The 18,324-nt window shown below is 41.0% G+C and overlaps 1 protein-coding gene and 2 pseudogenes across 1 annotated transcript; 1 reads left to right on the top strand and 2 right to left on the bottom strand.

Annotated features, from left to right (window-relative positions):
* Nucleotides 1-7,488: 7,488 nt before the first annotated feature.
* On the bottom strand, nucleotides 7,489-8,957 carry LOC118752903 (annotated as a pseudogene).
* A 1,526-nt stretch (nucleotides 8,958-10,483) lies between these two features.
* Nucleotides 10,484-11,560, bottom strand: LOC118752902 (annotated as a pseudogene).
* A 642-nt stretch (nucleotides 11,561-12,202) lies between these two features.
* Nucleotides 12,203-15,040, top strand: LOC118752901. The gene has a single exon (XM_036487749.1). It carries the CDS (start codon nucleotides 12,203-12,205, stop codon nucleotides 15,038-15,040), a length of 2,838 nt encoding a protein of 945 aa, XP_036343642.1.
* The last annotated feature ends 3,284 nt before the right edge of the window (nucleotides 15,041-18,324 follow it).

Genomic DNA, 18,324 nt, shown 5'->3' with positions numbered 1-18,324 from the left:
TATTTTATAAGCTGTGGATGAAGGTTCTACAAATAAACCTTCATCACTCTAAAGCAGCTTCTGCAGCTCTGCTCCTGCACCTCAGTGATAGAGGGGAGGAGCTAGTTTTTGTCCAGGAGCCCTGGGTTGTTAAGCACAGGGTTTGTGGACTTAATTCTGATGCTTACCGCATAGTGTCGGCACCTGTGGCAGGTAAGATCAGGGCATGTATATTAATCAAAAAAAGTATTTCTTATAATTTACTCACACAGTTCAGCGATGAAGATACGGTGAGCATCTCTGTGGAAAGCCAATCCACAACACTCTGGCTGGTCAGTACATAAATGGCCTACGATCGCCAAGACTGCCCTCCCGCTCGGTTACTGGACGTGGTGAAAGAGGCCAACTCGAGGAAGTTTCCCATAGTCATAGGAGCCGATGCAAATGCGCATCACGCGGTATGGGGATCTACCGACATCAACCCGAGGGGTGAGTTGTTACTTGATTTTATATTATTATATAATCTAGCCATCTGTAATATTGGTGATAAACCCACTTTTGTAACCTCAAATAGGAAGGAGGTATTAGATATTACCTTATCGTCTAGCGCTTTCTTTGAGAGTATTAGGGAGTGGAAGGTACTGAGCGACCATTCATTCTCTGATCACATGTATCTCTCATTTGTAATCTCCTTTGAACTTCCGGCCTCGGCCGCTTACAGAAACAAGAGACGTACTGACTGGACTAAGTTTAGGAAAGTACTCTCGGGGAATTTGCTCAACAAGGCTTCTCCCAGTAAGCTAGGCTTACTGTCCCCACCTGATGAAGCGGAGCTTTCTCTCGCAAACCTGACTTCTCTCGGTGAGTTAGGCTCATCGGAACAAATTGAAGAAGCCGTTGATTGCATTACCGAAGCCTGTAATTCGGCCTTATCTGCTTCCTGCCCACTTGTACTTCCGAGAGGAAAGAAGAAGCCACACTGGTGGAGCAAAGAAATCGCCTCTCTAAGGAAGGAAAGCAGGATACTCTTTAATGCGGCAAAGCGCGATGGTTCTTGGGCTGCATATAAGGCAGCCCTGAAGAAATTTAAAAATGCCACCAGGAAAGCCCAAAGGGACTCCTGGAAGGATTACTGCGATAGCATAGAGGGTCAGTCGGAGGGAAATCGCCTGCGAAAGGTGCTTGCGAAAAGTCCGACGAACCCGATGTATATTCAGAAACCAAATGGTGACTGGACGTCATCTCGTGAGGAAATGCTTGAAGTCCTAATGAACGCGCATTTTCCAGGATGTACTGCGGAGCCCAACACCGCGGCTATTATCTCTGAACGGCCGTTGACTTCAGCGGACTTCATTGATGTACAAAGGGTAGACTGGGCCATAAAGTCCTTCCAGCCCTACAAATCTCCAGGTATGGATGGTATCTTCCCTGCCCAACTTCAGTCAGCATCTGACGTGTTATGTCCGATACTTGTCTTAATCTATAAGGCTTGTATCAAGCTTAGTTTCATACCCAAGGGTTGGACCCTGGCGAAAGTTGTTTTTATTCCCAAGGGAGGTAGACCCTCCCACGTTAAACCAAGTGATTTCGACCGATAAGCCTTACTTCTTTCTTTCTCAAGGTTCTGGAAAGACTTGTAGACTTGCAGATCCGACAGGAAATTGATGTAAATAATCTCTCTAGCTGTCAGCACGCCTACTGGAAAGGTAGATCTGTGGATACAGCTTTGCATAGTATTGTCAGCACCATTGAAAAGACTCTCGCTTTTAAGGAATTTGCACTAGGCGTGTTCCTGCACATCGAGGGTGCCTTCAATAATGTTCTCCCGGGAGCGGTCCTTCAAGCCCTAGCTCGCCTTGGGCTGGATCACCCTATGGTTGAGTTTGTTCGTCGCCTCTTAGGCAGTAGAACTATTTACTCGGAGATGGGGGAGGTATCTATAACAAAATATGCGAGTCGCGGAACCCCACAAGGCGGTGTTCTCTCCCCACTTCTTTGGAATCTAACTGTGGATACCCTGCTGTCACGGTTGCAAGGCACAGGTTGCCAAGTCATTGCTTACGCGGATGATCTTGCCCTGACGGCAATTGGTAAGCACCCCCAAGTTCTATGTGACTTAGTTCAAGTCGCCTTACGCGTCGTGGATACCTGGTCCAAAGAAGTAGGACTTAGTGTCAATCCGGCAAAAACGGCCATGGTTCTGTTTTCAAAGAAAACGAAAGCTGTCCGGCTACAACCTCCTTCCTTGAACGGTATCGTACTGACTTTCTCAGAGGAGGTTAGATATCTGGGCGTTATTCTTGACAGAAAGTTAACTTGGCGGCGCAATATAGAAGAGCGCTGCAAGAAAGCTATAACTGCTATGTATGCCTGTAAATCGGCGATTGGGAAAAAATGGGGATTGAAGCCTCATATTGTGAACTGGATGTACACAGCGGTTTTGCGTCCCATTCTATTCTACGGCATAACGGTTTGGTGGCCGTCCGTAGATAAATCTACAATAAGAAACAAATTAACAGCGGTCCAAAGGGTGGCGTGCATGATGATCACGGGAGCGTTACCATCGACGCCGACTAAAGCCCTAGAGACCTTGCTTCACTTGCTACCTGTGGACCTATATGGTAAACTACAGGCAAGCTGTAATGCTATTAGATTAAATGCGCTAATCAAATGGAGTGACACGAGGTTTGGGCACTCTAGAATCTTGGAAAATCTTCCAGATGACTTTAGGCGCCTGGACTACACAGTCCCGTCTACGGGACTAAAGAATTATTTCCGGACAAGGATCCCCTCAAGGGAAGAATGGGAGGAGGATTCGGTCCTGATATCGTATTCTGACTCAACAGCCATCTACACTGATGGCTCCAAGTTGGATCTGAAGGTAGGAAGTGGGGTATACTCGCAAGAACTCTCACTTAGCCTCAGCTTCCGTCTGCCAGATCTATGCATCGTTTTTCAGGCTGAACTAACAGCAATAAATGAAGCTGCAAGTTGGCTGATCGATTCTCTAATTAATCTGAAGGCGGTAACAATCTTATCTGACAGCCAAGCGGCTATTAAAGCACTTAATAGTGACAAATCTACGTCGAAGGTTGTCTTGGAATGTAGACGTACTCTTAATGAACTGGCAAGGTGTTACGTCACTAATGTTGTGTGGGTGCCAGGCCACAAAGACATACCAGGAAACTGTACTGCAGATGAACTAGCAAGGAAAGGAACCTTGTTGCCTGCAATCAGTACAGCCCGTAATGCGGGCATTCCGCTATCTTCTTGCAAGCTCTGGCTTGAGAATAACTTCGTCGGACAGGCTAATATAAGATGGTCTGCGGAGCCTACTTGCAGGATAGCAAGACATATCTGGCCTAAGCTTGACAAGCCCGAATCTCACCCTCTTCTCCACTTGGAGCGACCACTGTTGCGGCATGTTATTGGAGTTCTCACCGGGCATTGCCTGATGGGAATCCGCGCCACTAGAATGGGTTTGCAGTCAAACGACTACTGTCGTAGCTGCCGCGATGAGGAGGAAATCGAAAGCGCGGAGCACTACTTATGCCACTGTCCTGCTCTGGCTAGAGCTCGCCGATGCTCGTTCCTCCATTATTCTTTTGAATGTCTGGCCGAACTGGATTCAGCCAGTGTCTATGACTTTGTGCGCTTCATCAGAGCAACGAAGTGGTTCCACTACTAGGGTAAGAGGAGGGACATATGGAGTCTCTTATACGGCATCACAACGGGCCCTTGGTGGCCTAAGTGTGCCCTTTTCCTGAGGGATTAGGGCAGCCGAGTTAACCTAACCTAACCTATCAGATTATCTGTGCAGTACGTTTAATTTTGACTTGAAGGTATGTTTATTGAACAAAGAGCAATCAGCTGTTTGTTTCTGGTCCTCTTTTACAGCTGATATTTCATCAGGGATAGACAATTGAACTATAAAATTGTACCTAATTTGAGGAAAACTTTATCTAAAAGTGGAGATAGATGTACCTAAAAAGTAAATATGTATTTCTATAGGAAAAATAGGAGGATAACAATTCCCATCGATACCATATCAACTTCTGTACTCACATTAAACAAATTTTGGCTATGAAAAGAATCTCTTCGAGCAGCTCGAGACAAAAGTATGTTGTAGAGAAGGAGAATCACTTTCCTCTCAGTTCTTCGATCTGACATTTTAAAAATAAATATTTTCCGTCTATCTGGCCAAATCAACTACAATTGCGGTACTTTGACCACCCTTCTGTATCATTTGTATGCCCCTTCATAAAGGACGGAAGAAAGCTATTTGGCTATGTTTCAAACTAAACAAAGGTACGATTGTACCACCTTTTCCATCACTTTAGGCAATCAAGTAGCTGCTTTCCATGGTGTAATGAACTGAAGGTGGCGCATTCCCGAAACCGCTACTTTGGTTTTGCCGACTTTGACGTTTATGGCAATACGTAAACAAATTTTTGGTTTAGAAACAAGTGCAAACGTATTGCAAACGTTTTGTGTACTTTCAAGTGAAAAATCGAAGTAATTCGTGCGTTCTATAGTAATAAACGTTTTATTTGTAATAAAAACTTTATAAAAATGTAGTGTCGTGTGTTGAATTGCAGCAGCCGTAGGGGTGAAGCCCCCAAATGCAGTTTTTTTTTGTTTCCCCGCGACGACGCCTTGGCCAGAAAGTAGGTAGAGTTCTGCCGGCAGGAGAAGCCATACAATTTAGACACCGGCAAGAGTGGTTGTATATTTTTTGTTAACGTTGTGCTTAATTTGCTATATTCAAAGATGGCTTGAGAAATTGGTGAATCGTGAAGAAAACACGTTTTCTCACTGCAAATTCACAACTGTCAACTCATTGTTCTTCGCCATATTCTTTGTTTACCCGTTGCCACAAATGTTATTCTGCGGGAATGCGCAATCTTGTATTCTATCATTCTGGGCTGCTTTCGTATCGCTAATTGCGCAGCTTACGTGTGTGAGAACACTAAACTCAATGCCGTAATTTAAAGCTTGATTGCATCAGCTAATTGGCCTGTTTGAACATAGTCTTAGATTTCTCCAGGAGCCCTATGAACTTCTCATAGAAACTTTTTGTAGTACTAAGCGTATATAACGTATTAGTTAATAGATAGGATTCCTACTGGGCGTGAATGCATATTAATGCTGTGTTTTGTATGTACGTTCCGTCGCAATTGTGTTTACCCGACCGAATTTTCCTACTGGAATGGATCAGCTGTTCGCTACCCGTCAGACCGTAATCCGCTATCCACTGCAATTCTGTTTACCACATTATGTGGTTTCGCCTTGTTTGGCAAAAAACCAATCAAGGTGAATTTATACAAGGTGATAGCGGCAGCCCAAAAACAAAACCTACACTAACAAATTATACGCACATTGGCAATCAGTACAAAACAAAATTACAACAAACACATCATTTTGACAAACAGTACAAATTCGCCGTGAAATCATCAGCTCCGGTAACACCAACTTATTTGAATACGCCTTGAAACCAATAAGGCCCGTCTACATGCAGCTCTCGACAGCTGACTACCTGCCGTACCTAAACAAAAGCGTCAGCGTTGTCTGGCTGTCAAAAAATTCTCATGCCCATACAATTTGTATGATGCATACCGAAACAACGCGGCGTCAACGCTGAGGGGTTGGAAAATCGGATTTTAACAGGGCGTTAGGTATTGAAGTTGGCTGCAGAGAACGGCGAAACTGTCATTTTCGTGTTCCACACAAACAAACCTATGCTTATTGTTGGTGTTATTTCTGCATTTGACGTAGCGTTGACGCTTTTGTTTAGGTATGACACTTCGGCGCTAACGCTAGGCGTCAGAAACCGCTCCGCCCAACGCTTTTGTTTAGGTATGGCAGTAAGAATACATGTATTCATATGCATCCAAGGCGAATTTATACAAGGAGGTAGCAAGAATACAACAACAACAACCACATGTATTTGGTTTTGCGGGTGTTATGTCAGTTCTCAATTCGCCCCAAAGTTTACATGTATTTTGCTTTTGCTTTTTGTAATAGATTAACTATGACTGTAAACATAAGGATACCATAAGTAGTTGAACGTATACACACATTGGCTGGTATGAATAAAAATTAACATTTGCTACTAGATTGTAGTATCCTCAGTATATCCAGTAAACAAACTTAGCTGTTTTTTCACCAAATTTGGTCCTCATAAAGGACTAGTGTTGCAAGCAACGCTTTTTCGGCAATTAGGGTGTTGTGCAGCTATTTAATGTGGTGAAAATTATTAAAGCACTGGAGAGATTTATTCACATGGAATTGGAGATAGGGATGATAGATTTACTTTAAAGAAAATGTGAATCTGCGAAAATATCTTTTCAGCAGATGAATATACTTTTTAACTTTTTTCCCGAAAATTTACATACAGGCTCGAAATTATGCGAGTAACATTCAAATATCGTCGCTTGAATTGAAAATTGCCGGAAGCGTCATTTTGACAATTTGTAGTTATAGATGCAGTTATATATTTTAAAGTAAGGTATTTCGATTTTTTGTTAACTGGTTTTTGGATATCTTCTTTAGTTTCCGAGTAATTGACTAAGACAAGATATTACAAATAGAGTTATCTGTTCTTCTTTAGTTTCCGACATATTCAGCCTTATCATGAGTTTCGTTTTCTAGAACCGGGTCACTTTTTACTTTTCGTTTGCGTGTATTCACTACAGGTGGATGAAAAAATTGTTGGCGAAATTTTGTTCGGGCGAAACTCAAGATTAGGCTGATTAGTACAAAATATCGTTAATTTATAAAAAATTGTTATCACATTTTGGCGTATATAATTAAAACTGATTGCAAATTTTTTGACAAATGTCGTATACGACAAAATTTTATTAAACTCATAAATGGTTGACACTAAACCAAAAAAATAAGATAATTTAAGAATCTCGTGAACTAGTACATAGCTTTCTCCGACTCTTTGGAGAAAATCTGTAGTCGTGTTTCTGAGAAATTGCATTCCAAACTTCAATCGTGAGTTACCGAAAGTAACTTTTGCTAACATTTTGCTAAGATATGCATCTAAATAAATTATAATTGTCATTATTTTCGCAGTTCGAGTATATGCCAGACGAGTAACAGGTATATACATACAAGTATGTATACCTAACTTAGCGCGTTGAGCTTGTATTTTATCTCTCTCTAACGCATTAATTCTATATACATACGTCAGGACCAACGCCCGACAAAGTTATGTCTGTATTTGATAACGGCTCTATGAAAAAATATTCAAGAAATGTATTCGTAGATTTTTATTGACTTCATTCATACATTAATATTTATCAGATTTTTTTTTAATAAGAACCAGAAATAAATATTTAATTAAAAACTATTTCACTTAAGCTTAACCAACTTTTAGTTGCTCGGAGCTAGGTTTGGAATGGATCATGAAATATTTTCATAGACGGTAAATGCAACCCTGGGTGCATCATTAATGAGCTGAAAACCCAAAACAAATAATTAAATTTGTGGATTGGAGCCTTTTTAAATTAAATTATTAAAGGAATTGTGAATATAAGCTGCTTTCCAGTTTGTTTGCAGTTTGTTGATCTTATCTTCACGGTTACCGAAACCATCAACCTCAACGTAGTGATTCTCCTTCTTGCGTCAGTCACCGGTTGGTGTTGAGCTTGAATGGCCACAGGAAGTTGGAGGCTTTCTTGAAGTGGGTTCCAACAGTGCGCCAAATAATCAACGCACTGAATATCGTGCTCTTTGCGCAATTTGCGTTCGATCACAAAGTTGTCAGAGATTAGGACACGTTGATGGTTGTGCTTGACAATTCCACGTTTGTTGATCAATTCACGAACTGATTTAAGATTTTGATAACCCCATGTGATATAGGATTCGGCAATGCGTAGCGTATTAATGGTTCAATTTGATGAACAAACCGTGGTAAATGTGGCGAAAACGGAACAGTAAAATTTTACGCACTTTTGGTGCAACTTTGTTGATACCGCGGATACAGATCACAAAAGCCAATTTATCTTCTGCAGGCACGTAGAATGAGCCGCGTTTCTTCGCCAGGCGGCGCAACTTATTCTCACGGTGTCCATCACGGATATTTTACTTGATATTTCTCAGCATGCGCCAAGTTTTCACGTTTGCCGAGTGCAATCACACAGAGCGCTTTAGCTTGCGCTTGATAAAGGTAGGACGTTTGCTGACCTGCTTCTTGCTGAACTACAGCTACGACTCGGGAACAGCAGGCAGCTTCCTGGAAGGTTGTTTGCTCTTTGCTTCGGGCTTCTTACCGGCCGTGGTGGCAGTCATCTTAAATTGTAACTTAGCACGTCGAGAATGCGAAAAAAAGTACACCAAATGTTTGGAGCACATCTTTAATAACACCACTCGATTTATAACATTTCCATTAAACACAATTTCATTTAATTAAATACTTTTTTAATACATAGATAGGGAAATCTTTAGCTACTTGTAAAACGATTTAGGGGTGGGGGCGGAGGGGGAGGGGCGTGGCTCCCCAAACCCCCCCTAAACGAAGGAGGATGAACGCCGCTTTGATGTAACGCCCCAGTGATGTAACCTTGGGAAAGGATGAGGTAACTATAATTCCCTTCCCTTTCTGTGTGGCTGCCGCCCCAGTGATGTCTATTTTGGTGACTGGGTGTTTTATAAAAATATCTTGTATATAAAAATGTATATACAAATTTATAACAAAAATTTGCAACAAATACCATATTTCCAACCGACATTATTGTTAAATTAGTAAATTATATGTTTGTATTAAAGCGTGAACTGTTGTCTACAAGTGTGTGTAAAAGTTTTCTCATTCGATTCACGCGTTTGGGCACAGCAACCCAAAATCGTTGTACAAATTCATAAAGCGTACCCCATAGATATGCTGCAACCAGGCACTTACTTTCCCAAATTCCATCCTGCTTACCGGCATAATTTTCCACACATGCCTGCTACTTCATTACTAATAACTCCATTTTAAAACTGCGCCTTCTTTGTTGCACCAGCATATCCTAAAAAGACATAAATTTACATTAAACAATAGAAATTGCAAAATTAGCAAATAAAATACTCCCTTTGATTTGTTTTGTTGACAAATTTCTGAGAAATGTGAATTCACCACGATGCGATACAGGAAGAACAAGGACCAGGGATGTAATTTTAAGTAACTCTATTATTCAGTGGCAATGCGCAGAGCGTTTGGGGCAGCAATATTAATTTGTATCAAATATAACATTAACATTGCTTTCTAAAATTGTGGAAATAATGGAGGGAGATGCTTTTGAGGACTCTTTAGTGGTATAAGCAAAAGTAAGTGACGTTCTTTTTGCAGAGACTGTAAAAAAATGTGGTGCTGCTTTGCTGCAGAAAAATCGGCAACCTGCTATGAAAGTGGAGAGAAAAAAAATCATTGGGCGAAGTCATGGATAACTAGATATGAAACTCTTTTTCTCGTGAGAGCGCTGTCAAAGTGTGTATTTTTTATAACATTCTCCAGTAGAACCACTGTGACGAAAACATGTATGGGCATTTATAGAGAAATTTATGGAGAAACTTTTGATTAAACATAGCGAACAAAAGTTGCAATATTCTTCATATCTATTTTATATTTCACTGTGTATATTGCCAGGAAAATTGCGTTTAGTTACAAATACTGTCTTATAGTAATATTAAAAAATGCGGGAAGAAGAAATCCACTGAATTCAATGTGATGCATTTTCCACACATCTAGTGGTAGCTCGCCACTTCGCGTGTCAGCTGTTTATCTGCCCAGGGATTGGCAGTGCTGCCAAATACGAAAACGAGTTCCTGGGCGCGCTCTCAGAAAAAATGAGAGTTTCATATCTAGTTATCCATGGCGAAGTGTCTTCATACTTATTACTCGAGACTGGGCACGAATTTACGGACCAGCAAATTCTAAAAACTAAATAATATGAAGGCTCGTATTAAAACGAAAACTAGCAAAAACAAGACTGGGAATAAAATAAATAAATGTAAGCTACATATATCTACATGTTTGTGCATAATTCAAAAACAAAACACTTATTACATTTTTCTATTTAATCTTATTTCAGATGGTGTTTCAGTTGGTGTTCCCGACTTAGACAGTGGCACTAACGATACAACAGATGGGACTGTTGAAGAAGAATGCATTTATTTGGATGAGGAGCCTTGCAGCAGCAGAGTAGTACCAAAACAACAAATAGAGTGGTCAGCAAAAAAGCCTAAAAGAATTGAAAATAAAGAAATTACGACAGGCGAATTGCAACGCAAAGTGCTCCTAAGGCAGTTAGTCGTATTTGAATTGCAAAAAGATTTCTACGAAACTGCTAAAATTACATTTAAAAACTTAGACGAATTAGTTTATAAACTAGAATGTAAAGAACAACATAGAAACTAAAGCTATATTCATATAATTCAAATTTTAATAACATTTTTTATTCAACTAATAGGAACTAAAATAGTTGTGAGATAGGGAACTTAAAAATATTTTGCTAACCACTCAAATGTAAGACGATTGCATCACGTCGACGTTGACCTCTTTCTTTGACATTGGCTGTAATAGTATCATTAGATGGAATGGTGTAGGCTTCCCAATTTCAGCGTCGAAACAAAAATCATCGTCTTTTAGGAATTTCGAAACATTGTGCAAAATGAAGCAAGCTAAAACCATTGATGGCACCCGTCTAGTTTGCATTCTTATTTTTGATTGTAGAATAGGGAATCTTATCTTAACTTGGCCGAAAAAAGCACATTCTATTTTGACGCGCTCTTTTGTGTGTATTTTGTTATACAACTTTTGGTTGTATGTCTCTGGATTCCGGAATGGCGTCATTATCCATAGTGCAATGCTATATCCATCATCCGCTAAAAGTACAGCACATGCGGTATTCTCTGCCATGATACTTGCAATTGACGAATTCCGTCATATACGCGAGGCATGTTCAGACCCAGACCAAGAACAGTCCACACTAGTAAATCTGCCAATTGCATCACAAGTAGCTTGTATATTGAAAGATATTTGCCCTTTCTTATTGACAAACTCATCACCGTGATTATGGGGACGTATAATACACACATGAGTGCAGTCCAGCGCTCCTATGGTATGTAGAATTAAATTATTACTTAGCCAAAAACTTTTAGCTACATTCATCTCAGTCTCATTACATGGAAAGAGAATCCAATCATGTGATTTGGCTACAATTTTACAACACACAAAACCAGATAGTTTTACATGCTGTCGTTTGGTGGACACCTATGTCTTCACCAACACCAACCTAGCAAATGATATAAATTTATAATATGAACATACACAAGTGTAATTTCAAAATATAAAAAAACAATTTTTACCTGGAAACCAGGATCACCTATATATCGTAAAAAAAATTCACATTTTTTGACAATTGGTCAACGCACCACCGCGACTTTCTCCCGTTTCCCCATCTAAAAAATTACGTGCAACCCAATCGACGTTCTCTGGAGTAAATCTATATAACGCTTTAAAATTTGTTTCGTCCACCTCTCTTCTATTCTTATAACACTTCCGATCTTTTTCATTTATTTGCATAAACGCAGCCATAATTAATAAAGTACAAAGCTGAATTAATTAATTGTAGTCTACCGCTTTGTTTGCTACATAATAATTGTAGTATACGCTAATTTTATTCACACCATTTTAGAACAATTGTAGTATCTTCGAAAACAGCTGATCAGAGTAGTGTAGTAAATAGCGTTAAGAATACGTCACATACTCATTTGTAGAACATTCGACAAAATGTGTACTAAATTTAAAGGTTCTACTTGTTAGGCTTTTGTTGGGGCTGGTCACCTTAATTTGGTTCAGGGCGGATGGCAACCCAGTTAACACTCTTTCTGTTTTGGTTTGACATTCGCGATTGATTTGAGAGTTCGCGCGCCTTTTTTCTCTTCTTGGCGGACAGAACAACTGGCACAAGCAAAAATATATGTACAAAAAATACCACAAATTCGAACATAGAATATAAGTAAAATTTTGTTAATAGCTAAGTCGAATAAATAGTTATTAAAGAGCAAGCGGTTGTTGGATTATTTATCTATAACCGAGGCGGATCCACTATCTTTCAAACGAACTCAACATTGGTGCCTCCTGTGAGGATCTGCAGCGGCTATTCGGGTATCCAACTTCGCATAACCTGTAACACGAGGTAAGTGCTTTGATATTCTTGTTCTGGTTAGGTTGAGTATGGCGGAAAAAGACACTGATCTTAGCGCAATTGAGCTGGTGGAAGAGCAAAAGGCTCTTATGCAGTCAATACAAACAACTTTGCGAAACTTTAAGAAAGACTCATCGTCACGTAAAACTGCGTCTTATCACCATGCACATTTGGAGTTTTTGGCTTCATACCGCACAGAGTTCCGTGCCAATCATCGTATCTTGGTTCGCCAATCAAATAATGCTGAAATACGCAAGTCATACGTGGACGCTGGGATTTGTGAACAGTTTGAAGAGACATATCTAGACGTAGTAGTCTGCATACGGGACTCTCTTCGAGAAAAGTGCATCCCAGCTGCATCGGAAGTTGGGCGAGCCCCTACTTTAAACAATAGCACTACTATTTTGGCGTCAAACGGAGTACCTCTACCTGAAGTTAAATTAACCCCCTTTAGTGGCAAATATATCGATTGGCCAGGGTTCAAAGAAATATTTTTGGATCGAGTTCACCAAAATACGAGTTTGAACAATCTGCAACGTTTTCATTACCTCAAATCCGCTCTTACCGACATTGCAGCACAAGACATAGAGCACGTCAGTCTTATTGGAGAGAACTATGAAGAAGCATGGGAAATGTTGTGTAAACAGTACGATAATAAGCGTATATTGTTCATCCATTACATGGATGTCTTGGATCAGCAGTCAGATGAGATTAGAGAAAATGCTGCGTCGTTAAAGCATTTTACTCAAACGTGCAGATCTTGTGTAAATTCAATCGCGAAGCTGGGAATAAACGTAATGGAGCAAAATCAAATTCTTGTATATTATATGGTGAAGAAGCTGCCGAACTCATTGCGCACCGAGTGGGATCGCTCGTTAAGAAAACAAACTAGTATTCCAACCTTTTCTGAATTGTGTTCGCTTCTAGATGAGCAGTACCTCATGATGGTGACATCATCACGAACAGGCGCAAAGCAAGCGCAGTCTATTACCTCTTCTCAGCGTAAAGTAGAAGGTTTGGCACCGTACGGCAAGAAGCAAGTTAAGTCAATGCATGTCGCGAAGAAGACTGTTGTTTGTCCCATATGCGAAAAATCGGATCATCCAGTAAGGGAATGCGCGAAATTCCTAGAAATGAACGTCGTCGATAAAAGAGCTGCCGTGGAAAGGTATAAACTTTGTTTTAATTGTCTTGGATATAATCATCCGTCCGCAAAATGCAGTAGCCGTCGTAATTGTGGGACATGTGGTGGCCAGCATCATACCCTGATCCATGTAGAACGAGAAGTGTCAGCATCTGCACCTACCGCCACAGTTCCCACAGCAGTAGCCGCTTTACATGTGGCTGCCACACCGGAGATGAGTGATATTCCCAGCCAACCAATCCCTCGAATGAGATTTGATGTGTTATTACCTACTGCGGTTATTTGCATAAAATCAGCTACCGGTCAGCCTTGTGATTTCAGAGCGCTAATGGATCAAGGGTCCCAGGCTACATTTCTGTCGGAAAGAGCAGTACAGGTTCTCGGTCTTCCTTGTGAGAAGGCCCATATCGAAGTGATCGGATTATCAGGAAGCAAAGTGACCAAAGGCCGTTTCTGCGTGCACATAACAATAGGTTCCAGAATAGACTCCCAAATACAGTATCAAACTGTGGCTTACGTTTTACCCAAGGTTGGTGGTGTACTACCATCGCGAAATCTGGTGACTAATTTTGATCATTTGGATGGCATACGTCTCGCTGACCCAAGGTACTTCGAGCCGCAACCCGTAGATGTGCTCTTAGGAAACGACATTTATGATGAGTGCATCTTAAGTGATGTTCGTCGGGCAGGCAGTGGATTCCCTATAGCGCAAGAGACCACGTTTGGTTATATCATATCGGGAAAAAATGCCACGGGCTCGCAATCTCCGAAAAGTGTATCATTTTCGTCTACGAATACGGAAATGGAGGTCGACAGTTTATTAAGGAAGTTCTGGGAGCTAGAGGAGATGGGTGAATCACGCGCCCTTACTACTGAAGATAATTGGTGTGAGGTCCTATATCAAAGCACTCACAAAAGACTGCAAAGCGGGAAGTACGTTGTTCGTTTGCCGCTGATGTCTGAAATTGATACCTCATGCTTTATCGGGAAATCCAGAAGCTCAGCGCTCAAACGTTTTCTCCATTTGGAAGGTCGGTTATCGAAAGATGCTGATTTAAGCAAAATTTATATCGATACGATTAACGAATATTTGCGACTGAAGCAAATGAAACCGGTGAGATATACTGAAGACCAACATTGTTCAACGGGTGGCGCAGGTGAGGATCGTTTTACATGTTGTTATCTCCCTCATCATCCGGTAGTAAAGATGGATGCAGCAAGTACGAAAGTCCGAATCGTGTTCGATGCCTCTATGAAAACCACTAACGGGAAATCATTAAATGACATCCTAGCAACGGGTCCGGCACTTCAGCAGGATTTGTCCGCGATCCTTTCAAATTGGCGTACTATGAAATATGTATTCATAGCAGACATAGAGAAAATGTTTCGGTGTATCGACGTTAATGAAGAAGATGCGCAGTACCAACGCATTTTATGGCGAGAAAGACCAGGTGAACCGATTCAGGAATATTATTGCTCGACAGTGATGTTTGGGACCGCATCCGCACCATATACGGCAATTCGTACAATAAATCAACTGGCTGAGGACGAAGCGGAACGTTTTCCTTTGGCGGCTAAGGTACTTAAGCAACAAATGTATGTCGATGACATACTTTCCGGTGGAGACTCTTTAGAACTTGCGTTGCGTGTACGAGACGAAACAATATCGATTTTGCGAACTGCTACCTTTGAACTACGCAAGTGGGCACTCCAACTCTGCTGAGTGGCATACCGGCGGAGCACAGGCAGTCAAAGAGTAAGATGCAATTCAAACCGACAGATCCAATTAGGGCATTGGGACTATACTGGGACCCCATTACCGACAAAATCGAATTTAAGGCTAATTTCCAGTTTGAGACTGAAAATCCAACCAAGCGCACCGTCTTGTCTAACATCGCCCGCTTATTTGACCCACTCGGTTGGTTGAATCTGGTCATTATATCAGCGAAGCTTATCTTGCAGGAGTTGTAGCGCAATCGAAGTAGCTGGGATGCGACATTACCCCCAGAACTTCGAAGAGGCTGGACAACATTCGGAGAAGGTTTTCACCAAATATCGCAAATTAAGGTTCCACGTTGGTTAGCGATCGATCAGAGAAAGGGTTGTGAGCTACACATATTTTGCGACGCATCCGTTCACGCCCACTCAGCTGTGGCCTACCTTCGAGGATCAAACGAAACCGGAAAGGTACTGATCAATATCCTCTCCGCGAAATGTAAGGTTAACCCCAAGATTACCATTCCGCGCGCCGAGTTATGTGGAGCCGTTCTGGCTTCTAAGCTATTAAGTATAATTATCACTAACTTCTCTATTGCAATTGAACACTCTAATATTTTCATGTGGACTGACTCGTCAATCGTTCGCATTGGATCCGGGGGGACCCAAGTAGATGGAAAATCTTTGTATCGAACCGAATTAATAAAATATTAGAAAACACATCAGTCTGTCAGTGGCATTATGTAGCATCAGAAAACAATCCCGCAGATATATCAAGTCGTGGAATAAGTCCATCACGACTCGTTCATTGATACTTATGGTGGCGTGGCCCTTCATTTCTGCAGCTACCGCTCCTAGAATGGCCGAAGTCCCCATTTAATACTGATGTTTCGCAATCAAGTGTTAGCATCGAGGAAAGGAGCATGAAAATTCATTTGAGTATTAAAGATCCTACGAGCGAAATTTTATCGTTAGACCAATGGAGCTCACTTTCATTGACTGTGCGAGTAACAGCGTACTGCATTAGATTTGGAAAAAATTGTCGACCGAAGCTGGGGCTTCGCAAAACGGGCTCATTATCAACTACTGAGTTACAGCGCAGTCTTATATGCATAGTAGGAATGGTACAGCGTGAAGCCTTTCCGGAATATTGGCACTCACTTTTGAGACAGCGAACACTACCGAATAACAGTAGACTTTCTTCTCTCAATCCGTATTTCGATGAAAGGAAAAGGATAATACGGCTCGGAGGACGATTAAGGGAAGCACTATTACCGTTGGATCAAAGGCATCCCTTTGTTTTACCATACCAGCACCATTTAACTGAGTTGATCATTAAACATAGCCATCTGAGCACCTTGCACGGAGGCGTTTCCATAACCTTGAATCACGTCCGTAGAAGATTTTGGATTTTGAATGGGCGTAACGCGGTTCGGTCTATAATACATAAGTATATAAATTGCTTTAAGTACAATCCGAGGCCGTGTGCACAGCAAATGGGGAATCTTCCGTCGGAGAGAATTCGCCCAGCTCGTGCCTTTTCGAAAGTGGAAGTCGATTACGCTGGTCCTTTTAACATACTGCCTTCGAAAGGAAGAGGACGCGTCTCGGTAAAGGGTTATATTTCTTTATTCATTTGCCTGGCAACTAAAGCAATGCATTTGGAGCTTGTAGGAGATCTTTCAGCAGAAGCATTTATCGTCGCCTTGAATCTCTTTATTGCCAGAAGGGGCTTGTGTAAGAATATCTACAGTGATTGTGGAACCAATTTCATTGGAGCGAACCGAAAACTTCAAGCAGATCGGACATCATATCAGCATTTCATAAAGAATAAGATTTTTCCGCACTTGACCGAAAGGGAAGTTCACTGGCACTTCATACCACCGTTCTCTCCCCATTTCCGGGGGTTATGGGAGGCCGGAGTGAAATCGGTAAAATACCACCTGAAACGAACCATCGGCGAACAGAAGCTGACCTACGAGGAATTCAATACCGTTTTACCGCAAATCGAAGCTTGTTTAAATTCGAGACCGCTATGTCCATTAACAAGCGACGTCGATGATTTAATGGTACTTACACCTGGACACTTTTTGGTGGGGGATTCCTTACAGGCTTTGCCATCTGTCGAAACAAACAGTCTGAGTCTCGAAGAGCAGTGGAAACATGGGCAAAATTTAGTACATTCATTTTGGAAACAATGGAGTACCGAGTATTTGTCGCGCTTGCAAAAGTGTCCTAAATGGTTAACAACAAACCCTAACCTAAAGATCGGTGACATAGTTTTGATTAAGGATGAGAGGTATCCGTGTAACCGATGGCCACTTGCAAAAATAATTGAACTTCATCCAGGAACGGATAAGCTCGTACGAGTTGTTTCTGTGAAAACTCAAAATGGGATCGTGAAACGCCCGACGGTAAAAATTTGTCCGTTGCCTATACAGGATAACTGGAATCCAGTAACTAACCCCGCACATTAATATCGCTAGCACTAGCTTTCCTCTGTTACAGATTCCGTCTTCAAATTTGCTGCAGTAGGAGGAGGATGATATCCGAGTGAACATCATCGTCGGGCAGGATGTTGGAGCTGGTCACCTTAATTTGGTTCAGGGCGGATGGCAACCCAGTTAACACTCTTTCTGTTTTGGTTTGACATTCGCGATTGATTTGAGAGTTCGCGCGCCTTTTTTCTCTTCTTGGCGGACAGAACAACTGGTACAAGCAAAAATATATGTACAAAAAAATACCACAAATTCGAACATATAATATAAGTAAAATTTTGTTAATAGCTAAGTCGAATAAATAGTTATTAAAGAGCAAGCGGTTGTTGGATTATTTATCTATAACCGAGGCGGATCCACTATCTTTCAAACGAACTCAACAGCTTTTCTGATCTAACCGTTGTGTAAATAAAAATACTTTATTTAGCTTTTTCCCGACGTTTCGCTAAGATTTTTAGCATCTTCAGGGGAGTTTTTTGTTTATTTACCTGCGCAGCAATAAATATAAAACATTAACAAAACAACAAAAACCAATAAACATATGAATACATAAAAAACAAATTGCTAAGTTTAACACAAAAGAGTTATTGAGTTATTGAGTATTTAACATTAAACTTTATAACGTAAAACTAAATAGCATTACCAACGCTTGTGGTAACTTTGTCTAAACTGAATGTTATTGATAATTTATAAACATAATAAATAAACTGCAGGGATGTCATCAGTATCCTCTTTCTTGTTCATTGCATTGTCCCTTTTCTGCATTATTCTTAAGCTTTCTAATGTGAATCTT

The sequence above is a fragment of the Rhagoletis pomonella genome, unplaced genomic scaffold (genome assembly GCF_013731165.1).
Source record: "Rhagoletis pomonella isolate Grant_MI unplaced genomic scaffold, Rhpom_1.0 Rhpom_scaffold_01947, whole genome shotgun sequence".
Classification (NCBI taxonomy): domain Eukaryota; kingdom Metazoa; phylum Arthropoda; class Insecta; order Diptera; family Tephritidae; genus Rhagoletis; species Rhagoletis pomonella.
Note: the sequence above shows the minus strand (reverse complement) of the source record. Positions and strands in the feature narration are given on the sequence as shown.

Excerpts from the sequence above, each read along its gene's own strand:
- LOC118752901 (XM_036487749.1), top strand. The coding sequence starts at position 12,203 with ATGGCGGAAAAAGACACTGATCTTAGCGCAATTGAGCTGGTGGAAGAG.